We start from the raw sequence: 11,913 nt of genomic DNA on the forward strand, positions 1-11,913 counted from the left end.
CTCAGCACTACCAGGTTGGGTTATTCAGGTGCAGGGATAACTGCTGGGGCTTGCGGGGCACAGGCCGTGCTCATGCTTGCTCTCTGCCTCACAGCCTGTAGCAGGCCCTGCCAAGTTTTGCTGCTGAGGAACACTGAGTTTGAGTCCGCTCCTGGAGAAGGCTGTTGGGGCAGGCTGGAGTGGCCAGCCATGGCAGAGGCAGTGCTGGGAGCAGCCCAGTGCCCCTGGAGCGGCCGTAGTGCCCAGGGACACAGCATGGCTAGAGGTAGAGACATGGATGACATCACCCTGTCCATGAAGACTGTCAGAAGGAAGTCAGACAGGGCTGTGTGTACACGGATGTCTTTGCTGTGATTCTTCCCCTTCCCTATTGTCTCTGGGAGCACCTGGCTGTTTGTTCCATAGTTTTCTTGGATTGAAGTTGAGCTAAGTGCCCTCTAATTCTTCCCTTTTTTTTTTCCTCTCCTATCAAAGACAGGTACTGTGTCACTCCTTTTACTGTTCTCTGAAACTTCATCCATCCTTCACCAGTTTTCAATGTTACCCTCACTCATCTGCAGTCCAGCCAATCTGATCACATTTCCCCTGTCTAGCATGAGCACACACCTCTGTCACTCATGTTAGTGGTGTTAATCAACCGATTGCAGCCACGGTCCTCAGTGCGGGCTGAAGGGAAGAAGCCTTGAGCACTTGAGTCCTGTCACCTTCTGCTCTCTCTCCCAGTCTCAGTAGACAGTAGGCCACATGGGCTGCTCATCATCCTCCTACTCACACCTTCTTTTTGGAAGGTTTTCTTGCAATCCTTCATGTTTCTTGCTAGTTACAATTCATCTCATACTTTGGCTTCCCTGATTTTTGGTTATTTTTTTTTCTATTCCTTGTAGTTTTTTCACCTAGTTTCTACGTTTATGCCCTTCCTTCTGAAGTCTTGTTTTCTCAACTATGAGCCCCCTCCTTCCCACAGTGCTGGGACGGTTTCCCTTGTGCCCTATTGCTTACCTAAAGCCCTGCCAGGTTTTCTGAATGCATTTGGATGCATTGCAGCTCCCTGAATCCCTTAAATTTTCTCTGAAATGTACTTTGAAGTTGCTCTCCACTTTGACCCCCTTGAGCGCTTCCTCTCTTTTACCTAGAGCAAGGTCTGGGAGAGCCTGGCCAGACCGCGTCAGGGCACGGTCGACTGCTGGCTGTCCTCCCACCACTCCTGGATCAGCACGACGCAGCCCCGCTGAGATGGCTCTGGAGTGTGGATGGTCTTGCTCCCCGCCTCATCCCGAGCGCAGGCCATGCCTCCGCGCATCTCAGCCCCACACGGCATCGTGTGCAGCTGGGCAGAGGAGGCTTCCGGCCGAGCCAGCACAGCACGAAACGCAGTGCCGTGAGCTGGGGGGACGCAGCTGCCGGGGACACGGGCCAGAGCCGTGGGGAACCATGTGCAGCCCCGAAGGTCCTTCTGGAGGCCCTGGCGGGGAAGCCACCTCCCGGACACCCAGGACCGCGGCGCCCGGCACCGGGGAGCAGCACCTGCGCACGCGGTTGTGGTGTGCGGCACCAAGCGCGCCTGGCCAGCGCGTGGGACGTGCGCACGAACACGCACACCCACAAGAGGGTGCATGTGCACGCGCACACAAGCGCTCACGCGCACACACCCACCCACCTAGACCGACTCTCGCGCGCACGCACGCACACGTCCACACCCACGCACGCACGGCCGCTCGCCCTCTGCCGCTCCTCCCCCTACACGCGCGGCCCCGCCCCGGCGGCGGGCGGAAGCGCGCGGCGTGCGGCGGCACGGGCGCGGCGCGGCGGCGGGGATGGACCCGCCGGCCAAGGAGGGGCCGCTCCTGGTGCAGCACAGCCACAAGTTCGGCACCAAGGTGGGCGGCCGCCGGCGGTACGCGCCTCTCCGCGGAACGGGCGGGCAGGGGACGGGGACCGGGACCGCGCAGCGAGCCGAGCCGAGCCGGGCCGGGCCCGGCCCGGCCAGGCCAGGCCGGCTCTCTTGCTCTCTCCCGGGGGCCAGGCGGTCCCCGCACCGCCGCCTGGGCCGGGCCTGCAGTCCCTGCTGCCCGCGGCCGCTCCGGTCGGGCGCGCCGCCGCGCCGCGGGCGCCGCACGGCGATAAGGGAACTGGGGCCGGGGCTTTCTCGGGAGCCGGCTCCGGCCCCGTGCCCGGCCCGGCGGCTGCCGAGGGCTCCCGCCCCTCCCCTCTCCGCCGGGGCTCGGCCCCGCGGGGCCATCTGGGCGCGGTCGGGGCCGGGCTCCGCCGTTGGACGGGGCGGGGCGGGAGCATCCTGGGCGCCGTCGCGGGACCCCCCGCGCCCCGCTGCTGCCCCGGCCCGGTGTGACCCCGCTGCCTTGCAGAGGTGGAAGCGGAGCTGGTTCGTGCTGTACCCGGCCAGCCAGCACGGCGTGGCGCGCCTGGAGTTCTTCGACTGCAAGGAGCCGGCGGCGCCTCCCGAGCGGCTGGGCACCAAGCGGCTGGACAAGACGGTGGTGCGGCTGGCTGACTGCACCAGCGTGGGGCCGGTGGCCGAGAGCGGCCCCCGGGCCGGCACGGCTGTCTTCCGCCTGGAGACCAGCGACAGGAGCTACCTCTTCGCGGCTGACAAGCAGCAGAGTGAGGAGTGGGTGGCGAAGCTGTGCGAGATCGCCTTCCCGGTGAGCCCTGGGGCGAGCGGAGAAGCATCCTGGGCCCTTTGCAGAGGCCTGGCCACAGCCGCACGGGGAGGAGGGCGGCTGCAGGCAGCCTGTGTGGGCAGGGGGGACAGAGCGTGTGGGGTGGTGGTGTGACCCCTTCCTGCACAGCAGGAGGGTCTGGCGGTGCAGGGAGGGAGACCTCGAGGCACAAGCCTCCGTCAGAGCACCTGACCCAGGGAGTCTGGTCCCCTCTCGATAGCTCCTGACATGCCAGCGGGGTTACGGGACTCCTCTGCATGCTGTCACTAATTCTTGGTTGCAGCTCCAGATTTCAAGTCAGGCTCTTCTCCCTCAGCGTGGAGCCCATCCTTGCCCCCTCCAGAGACCTGGCGGATGCTGGGTGATGACTGAGGAGCGTTTCCTCTTGGCCCAACCACCACTGCCTTTCGTGCCACAGCAATAGCGGAAGCAGAGCCCTAAAAGCGTTGCAGTGCCTGGCTGTGGGACCCACCTGGCTCCTGGGCAGCAGTGCCAGCAGCTGCAGGGCCAGTGCACCCCCTTGCCCAGCCCTGGGGCTCACCCCTGCCTGCTGCTGGGAATACTCTAGCAGTGCTGGGCCTGCGGCACAGCCCTCCAGCTCCCTTGTCCTCTGCCTGGGCCCCTGTAGCGGCCCTGCAGCCTTTCCTGGAGCTGGTGGTCAGCCAGCACAACACCCATCTGCAAAGGCAGTCTGGACAGCAGATGCCCTACAAGCATGGCTGTTCACACTGCTCTACGAGAGCAGCCCGCGCCTTCCCTGCCCCGTGGGTCCAAAACCAGGACACCTGCTCCCCCTCCTAGGAGATGTTTGCACAGCCCTGGGTTGTGCTCTAGCCAATTCCAGTGCTGGGTAGGGCTGCCTTGCAGGACGGCTGGCTGCACAGCTGGTAGTCACAGGATCTCCCACAAGGACCCAGGTGTTTACCAAGTGTGATTTACCGGAAACCTTTTTTTCTCCCTGCTTGTGTCTCCCTGCGGTCGCTGTCAAGCCAAATGTGTTTGGGCAGCAAGTGCCCTGCTGACCAGGCCAAGAGACATTGGCATGGTACTAGAAATTACTCCATGTCCATGCCTGTGTCTGTCTGGTGCAGACAGTATTGCAGCCTTTGGCCTGGACACGGCCTGCGGGGCTGAGCCAGGGACACCGCACGCGCCTCTGGCAGGGTGCAGGGTAGTGGCGAGGCAGGGGGACATCTGCTCAGAGCAGGGGTGTGCTGATACCTTCTGTGACACGGTAGCTGTCAGTTGAGTACTTGAGGTCCAGAAGCAAGCTGGCAGTTTAGGAAGCGGTGAGCAAAAGGCTGCAAGGATGGCGCATGTTCTGGAAAGGCCTGACCTGGAGCAGGAGGCACAGGGGCTGCACGTGGCCTCTGCAAAAAGCTGAAAATCCTCCGTTGTGATTTCTGGCTGTCTGCATGGAGACCGTGATTTTGTGTCATGTTGTTTGTGCTGCCCAGGGGGTAAGAGGATCCAGTAGCTTGGGAACTGGGGCCAAAGACTGTTTGGAATTCAGAACAGAATTTCTTTTTGTTTTGAAGATGAGGGAAAACGCGGTCAAATGGAGCCCTAAAGGGCTGGAACCATGCTGCTGAGCAGGAGCTGCTGCTCTCAGCTCTGACTAGGTTTTTAGCACTCCATATTCTATTTAGGAGCCAAACAAGAGGGCTTGATGGCCCTTTTTAGCCTTGCCTCTTGATAAGAAGCTCATGCGCTGGGTTTTAAACTGCAGCTATGACAGCTTGCCGTCTGCAAGATGTACACTCTGCTGCAACACCATCCCACGTGACCCTGAGAAACAGCTTCCAGCTCCTGTCTGAATACAGACTCTCCTGCAACGGTGCCAAGTCTGCTGAAGCAGCACTTGCAGGGTGTCTCTGAGCCTTTGATTTGCATGGGGCTTCCTTGGAGGAGGAGGATCTTTGCTGTCGGGTCGTAGCACCAAGGGTGCATCCCCCATGTGGGCCCTTAGGGGACCCTGCTGTGGGGGCACGGTTTCTGACAGAGCGTGTGCCTTGCACTTTCAGTTCTGCGTGCACTAAAATAGAAGTTCTTGCTTCCCTTCTGCGGGCTGTGCGCTCATACTGGCACCGCCTTCCTGCCCATGCAGAAGCAGGACACGGACCCTGTGTTGCTGGGTCATCTCATCAGCTCCCTCCCCTGCTCGTAGCACTGGGAGAGCGTGCCTGGCCCCTGCAGTGCTTCAGGCACTGATGTCGCCTGTGCTGGGCATCGGTGAGGAAGCAGAGCTGTTTTCTGCCCTGGCACCAGGGCACCTGCATGGCAGTCAGATGAGTAGCAGTGGAGTGGGTGCATGGGACCCCTGGGTGCTGCCCCGCAGGAGGCCGTGTCTCAGGGCTGGCTTGTGTGGGGGGGCAGGGGTTGGAGGGTGCTGGGAGGGACTGGTTTTTTTCTGCACCCTGTTCCGTGCATAGCCCAGCTGGGGCCCAGAGTCATGCTGGGAGCTCCAGGGCAGCCCCTCCTGCACTGCCTGGCCGTGTTCATGTCAGCTCGGGGCAGGGGAGTACCCAGGGTCTGCCTGGGGTGGGCCCCTGAGGGAGGGTGGTGTGGCCCAGGCGATGTGGGGCTGGGGGGACAGTGGCTGCAAGAGGACCCAGGGGCTGATCTGCTTTCCTTTGTCAGGGAAATGGCCCCAGCGATGCTGGCGTGGTGGTCCGTCGTGGCAGAGAGGGCAGCGAGGAGGCGCCGGCCCTGGAGATGGCTGTGAACTCCATCTACTACTCGAGGGATGAAGGTGGGACCTGCCCATGCCATGACTTAGGGCCAGCTTCTGCAGGGCCTGTCCTGCTGCTGCCCCATCAGTGGGGCTCTGGTGGGCAGGGCAAGGCCTCGCCTGGAGCTGAGGATGGGGCTTCCTCCACCCTCCTCTGAGCATCTCTGTCCCCACAGTGAACGCCTTCTGGGTGACAGTGCAACGGACTGAGGCGGCGGAGCGATGCGAGCTGCGCGGTGCCTACGTGCTCAAGGCTGAGCGAGACAGCCTCGTCTTGAAGGACCCACGGACAAATGAGATCCTCTATGTCTGGCCCTACCGGCTGCTCCGGAGATACGGCCGGGACAAGGTGGGGGCAGGGGGGGCTCTGCGTGCCATGCGCTGAGGCCTGTTCCAGCGCAGGCTTTCCCTGCCAAAGGGTGCAGAGCTGATATTCCTGACCAGCCTGTGGCAGCCATGCAGTGGGCCCTGCCAAATGCCAGATCTGCTGTAGCCCTCGGTGACCACAGCAGGGTCCCCAGGGGATCTGTGATTCCATCTGTCCTCAGCTCCTGCCTGTGTCACCGCACAGGACCGTGAGCTAGCAGGACACCTGTCCCTGCTCAGGCTGTGGCTGTGCAGAACCCCTCTCTGTGTGGTCTTTGTCCCGCTCCCACTGGGGCCGTTTCAGCCTGGACATCTCTGCAGCTGGCTTGCTGCCGTTCTCCATCCCAGCGCTCCCCAGCCCATGCTGTGGGCAGGCGTGTCCTTCCGTGCTGCGCACAAGCTCTCCCCAGCCTACGGAGACCTTGGCTCCCTGCAGTCCCGGCTCTGCCCTGGATTCAGCCCAGTCCTCCTGAAGGATGGTGGCCAGAGCTGGAGGGGCTGTTTGAGACACCAGTTACTCTAGATTTGTTCAGTTTTTGGGGCATACTGCTTTTAGCCTGGCTGATCTGAGTCGTTCTGGCCCCTCTCCACTGTCTTCCAGCAGTGGGTCCCCAGTCTGTCTTGTGGCTGCCCTGAGCGCAAGAGGCACCTGCTGCGCAGGGTGGGGAGGAAGTGGTCTCTCCAGAGCTGCTGCTAGAAGTGAGATGTCAGCTGCAGTCTGCTGATGGTGCTTTCTGTGGCACTTTACCAAAACAAAAGTGGAAACTGAGCTGCTCTTGGAGAGGCATCTGGCTCATCCATGAGGTCTGTGCCAGAGGCAGAATGAGAGCCGTATGGTGTGAAGAGCACGCAGCTGCCCCCACAGGTCCCAGAGCAGTGATAGGTTGGCTCTTCTCGTGTTTGGCAGCATTAACCCGCAAAAGGAAGTCTGGCCCCAAGGGCTTTTGCAGCAACCCCAGGCTGCTGCTGCATATGAGACAGCACCAGTGAGGCAGAAAATCTCACCTGGATTCAGGGGCTGTGGTTTGGTAAGGGTATGAGCATCTGCTGGTGGGAACCTGTGTGTGAGTGTGTGTTCAGGCCTGAGGAACACAGCCTTGGTGCAAGACGTCTCTTTAAAATACTTTGAGTAACACTGGTCAAGGCAAATGCTTTGCTTACTATTGGTAGCCAAGCTGCTGCTTCTGGGCTTTCTCCTGCAGAAAGCTGTGTTCCTTCCGTCTTGTATCTCTCACCTCTGGATTGCTTCCCGTCTGCCTGACATGCTGACTTACCCAAGATGCCCATAATAGTTTCCGCTGCTGAACTGTCACTCATCTTCTCACACAACTCCGTTCTCAGTGCTAATTCCGTACTGTTTCCTAGGCTATCTGGTGCCAGTTGTTGACACTGCTGGAACTGCTCAGGTAAAGCAGCAAGTCTCTAGCAAGACCTTCAGCTCTGGCTCTGAGGCATCTTGCAGTAATGTCCCCTCAAGCGTGCATCCTGCTCCAATGTCACAGCTTGTTCTGGGCTGCTGGACAGCTGCTGAATGCAGCATGCCCCTGGGGTGGTGCTCGCTGAGCTGTGGCTCTCACTGCAGGGAGTGGAAGGAGCGGGATGTTTAGTGAAGTCTCTCTTGCAAGATGTGCAGGATCAGTGCTGCAGCCATGTGCCTTTTCAGTAGGAAGCACAGCCTACACGATGCGCTGGGTCGGTGGGTGCTGAGCAGGATGTGACCGTTCTACTTCCCCTGCAGGTGATGTTCTCCTTCGAAGCTGGCAGGCGCTGTGACTCTGGCCCAGGAAACTTCACCTTTGAGACCAAGCAGGGCAACGAGATCTTCCGCCTGGTGGAAGCGTCCATCCGGGAGCAGAAAGCGCAGGTGGAGGAGAATCAGCAAAGTTGTGACTCACTGGATTCTGACAGTCCCAGTGTGGTGCTGCTCCGCCAGGCCCTGGCTGACTCCCTGTGCCTGGAGTTGCCTGTGGAGGGGGATGACACTCTGGCACCCAAAGCAGGGCTGGCGCCCAGGCCCAGTGCAGCAGCAGAGGAGAGAGATGCCACGTCTCTGCTGAAGACCCGGACTCTGCCAGAGCTCCCTGTGCCACAGGCCAAGCCTGCAGTTCTGAGCACGCCCCCGCGCTCCCCTCTGCCAAAGGTGCCCCGCGCCGTGCTGCCAGCCTCGGACCTGTCCAGCGTGTACTCAGAGCCCCTGGACTCAGTGAAGGGCTTATGGCCCTGGCCGGACCCGCTGTACTCGGACCCCATAGACAGCAAGTCTGCGAGCGGGGCCAAGGTGCCCAGCGGTGCCTTGGATGAGACGAAGCTCCGGCTGCCAGCATTGCTCTACTCAGGCACATACGAGCAAGTCCGGGCTGAGGGACACAGCCAGGCCCCCGCGGTGCCCAGGCAGAGGGAGCACATCTATGATGAGCCTGAGGGTCGTGCTCCCCGCTCGCTGCCCCCCTCCACCTGCATCTACGATGAAGCACGGCCCATGGGCGAGGCCTGGCGCACCCAGGGCCATGATGGCAGGGATGGCTATGAGTATCCCTATAATCCTAGCACTGACGACTACTCGGTACCTGCCTTCCAGGCCAAGGCCAAGGGCCCCAAGCCAGTGCCTGCTCCCAAGCCCCAGGCAGCCTTTATCCCTAAAGGCGGAGAGAGGAGCGGGGACCCTGGCAGGCGACGGGGGAACCCTGCTCCTGAGAAGGCAGTTGTCAAACCCAGCCTGAACAGCAGCAACAACAACAACGTGGAGGTGCTGTACAGCCAGGTGGTGAAGCCCCATCACGTGCAGAAGAAGGAGCAGTCTGTGGATGAGTGCAGCTTGTCGCCTGTGTATGAGGACTTAGGAGAGATATAGCGTGCTGTTGCTCTGTAGCTGCCCAGGCCTGTTTGTGAGCAGTGCTGGCTGCTGTCCTTCACAGGTCCTGGGGGTGGCTTGGGACTGGGGATGGTTCCAGCTCAGGCAGAGCCCCTCTTGCTCACCAGTGCTGGGGGGCTGTGTTTTCCTGGAGGCCCTTTCCACAGCAAGAGCAAGAGAGCTGTGGCTGGTGCAAGTGCCAGCCTGCTTCTCCGCCTCCGGAGCTGGCTCCGTTGCCACCTCCTGATCTGCAGGAAGGCTGGTCGTGTTGCCCTGCGCCTGCTGCTCTGGCTCTGCCCTGGCTCTCTCTTTGACTAGGCCACAGGGCTGGGATGCCCGTTGTGGTGCATGGAAGACTGCTTGCCATCAGTCTCCGAAAGTATTTTTATACAAAATTATTTTAATATTAAAATCTATATGTCTCAGAATGAAACGTTTCGCTGTGGCATGTCTGGGCTGTCAGGTGTGTGGATGGGGAGATGCTGGTGCGGTGCTGTGGAACAGGGCAGCCCAGCTGAGCAGTGTTCACATGGTGGCACATTTGTGTCTGTGCCAGAGCTGCTGAGCTAAGAGGAAGCCATGAAGTAAAGCACGTGCTAAGTCCAGCTGGGGCTAGGATGTCCTTGTGCCAAGGGCTTAAGGGAGATGAGAGTCTGACTCACAGATACCCTTATGTGCTGATCAGGGCACAAAATGTGATGGCCTGAAAACATGTGGATCTCCTCTGAGCATCAGGCTGGGCAGGGCCAGGCTCCACCTCTGCTACAACTCAGTGACTGTTGATTAGTCATAGGATCTCTCCTTCCCCAGCCTGATCCCTCTGCTGATTTCTCCCCATTCCCAGCTGCTCTTGAAAGCCTGGGGTGGCCCAGTCTGGATCCCATTGACTTTAATGGCAAAACCTGTGATCCCTGCTGTGTGGTCTGAGACCAGGGGTTTGGCTGTGGTTGCTGTGTGGCCAGCTTTGGGCAGAAACCTATGTAGGGGGGGAAAAAAAGGTTGTCCTTTTGGTGCTGGTAAGGGTTTTGAGAGAGTTGTCTCTCTCTCTCAATGTCTCTTCTGTGCAGGGCTAGCCCAGACACTCTGGCATTGGCTGTCCCTGAGTCTGGATAGGGCTACTGATGACTTCTGCAGGCTTACCAGCCTGTTGATTTAGACAGCAGCAAAATAGCCAGCTGACAAGCATCACTATGATGTACCTGTGCAGACGACTAAGCATGACTTCTGCAGCCCCAGCTCAGACCCAGGGAGCCACAAACCATTGGGGAAGTCTGGAGCATCAGGTTCAGGTCCCCAGACTGGTGAGGCGGTGGCAAGGTGGTGAGCCCTGGACGTTTGTCTGATGCCCACGTTGCTGAGGGGAAGCCTCAGTCCTGTAACAATACAGTACAGCTGTAGCCAGGACCAATTTGTGGCTGTTCTCCTGGGCTGGGTCCTCTTCCCCACTTGGGGTTTTGCTGCAGAAGAAGGGAAAAAGCCTCAGGGGCTTTCGGAACCTGAGGGAGGCTGAGGCAGTTCCTGCCTGTGACAAGAGGTATGAGCAGCAGGCATCAGCTGCTAATGGCTGCTGAGAGGTCCCATGCTCGTGTTTCTGTTTATGGCGAGTCCATGTACTCATCCGAAGAGCAGTTCTGCCCGCCTGCTCTGGGGAACAGCTTGGGGCATTGCTTAGTGGGGGGCCCAGGCCACCTGCACATATTCCTTGCTTGTGACTCCAGTATGAGGCTCCAAGACTTAAACGATGAAGAGCAGCCTCCCAGGAGCGGAGCCCTAGGGCTCTCCCTTCCATACGGCCATGGGTGTTTGTGCATCTCCATCACTGTGGTCACAGTATCTCAGTGCATGGTGTCTGCTCCATCTCGTGGAGCTGAGCATGATGGACATGCAAAGTGGCTGACCCAACTTTCACTGAAGTGGGTGACGGTAAGGAAGGAAAACGCGCCAGGATCTGTGCCACACCAGTGGTCCCTGCACAGCCCTGCTCTCTTGGCTGGGAGGAAAGGATATTTCTTTTTCTTGCTTAAGCAATGACATAATCTTTCGTAACAGCTGACTTGTGACTAAGACATAAGTGTGCAAGACAGAAGAAACACTCCTATGTGTGGCCTGCTTTATTTATGCACCCTGCCCCATGACAGAGAAGTGCATGAAGTAGCAAAGGCTCTTAGTCTTTGCTGGTCAGGAGAGACAGTGCGTACTTTCCTGGCTCAGTATTGTGGACCAGAACTGTTGTCTTGTTCAGAATGCTGCTCTGTGCTTCACCTTCTTTCTGGCAACAGTTCAGGGTGTAATAGATGCTTTGGGAAAGCATAAGAAATAAGGTAAATGCAGAGTGAGTCTTTGGCTGGTCACAGCCTTCCTGTTGCCAAAGCAAAAGTTTAGTGATTTTTCTTCCCCTTATAGGCCCTTTCCCTCTTCCCAAGTTTCACCTTTAGCAGCTTCCTTCTGTCAGCAGTAAATCACAAGCCAGTTTATTTACCCCTGCCTATTGGCACCCTGGTTTGGTATTTATGGTATGGTTGCCAAAGTAATTTCCACCTGCATCATCACGTCAGTCAAGCTAATCCCCCATCATTCCCCCCACCCTGCCCAGCTGCCTGATTCCGTCATTTTCAAATTGTTGGTTTGCATGCCCCAGACCGGGCCGTTTGTGTATTACTGCCCTTTGCTGCTGCTTCTTCCCCAGTCCCCCATGTTGTGAGCTGGTTAGAGACAGGCAGGAATTAGCCACCAGCTTGCATGCCCTAACAAACCCACATCCCTGTGCCTGCAGGGGTGTCTGCCCTGTCCTCAGAGTACCTGCCCTTGACACCTTACCCCCAGCAGCTGCCTGAGATGAGCCTCCTCCCAGGCACGGAGTGCCACCAGGGTGTGGGAAGAGCAGATCCATGCCCTGGGTGGATAGCAAGCAAGGCCTGTTACTGGGCTGGGGTCCCAGGGAAATGAGATGGCTCTGATGGCTCTACTCTCCTGCTGTAGCAGTCTCCCTGGCAACATGGTGTTTGCATTGTGCCCTTGGTCAACTGCAGCTGTTTATCGGGAAGTACAGGTCAGTGCTGGGATTGCTGCATACAGTACACGTTACAAACTACAGGCAGTAAGTGAGCATTATGGTGGATAACTTTATTTTGAAACAGCTCGCCAGAACAAAGTAAGTAGAACACAAAACCCCTGCTAGGGCTCAGCATCCAGGAGGACCAGTGAGACCACCTCACCTTGGCTCAGTTGAGCTGCCCTCAGCTCCTTCCCTCCCAGGGGCAGCTGTCCTATGTCTGCACTGGAAAACA

At 58.9% G+C, this 11,913-nt stretch overlaps 1 protein-coding gene across 1 annotated transcript; it reads left to right on the forward strand.

The window, feature by feature from the left end:
* Positions 1–1,794: 1,794 nt before the first annotated feature.
* Positions 1,795–9,053, forward strand: DOK1 (docking protein 1). The gene is made up of 5 exons (XM_086746700.1): positions 1,795–1,877; positions 2,364–2,660; positions 5,319–5,430; positions 5,586–5,758; positions 7,514–9,053. The coding sequence occupies exons 1-5, from the start codon at positions 1,815–1,817 to the stop codon at positions 8,624–8,626; spliced, it is 1,758 nt and encodes a 585-aa protein (XP_086602826.1). The 5' UTR covers positions 1,795–1,814; the 3' UTR covers positions 8,627–9,053.
* The last annotated feature ends 2,860 nt before the right edge of the window (positions 9,054–11,913 follow it).

This window comes from Chlamydotis macqueenii, chromosome 4 (genome assembly GCF_036417535.1).
Source record: "Chlamydotis macqueenii isolate bChlMac1 chromosome 4, bChlMac1.mat, whole genome shotgun sequence".
Classification (NCBI taxonomy): domain Eukaryota; kingdom Metazoa; phylum Chordata; class Aves; order Otidiformes; family Otididae; genus Chlamydotis; species Chlamydotis macqueenii.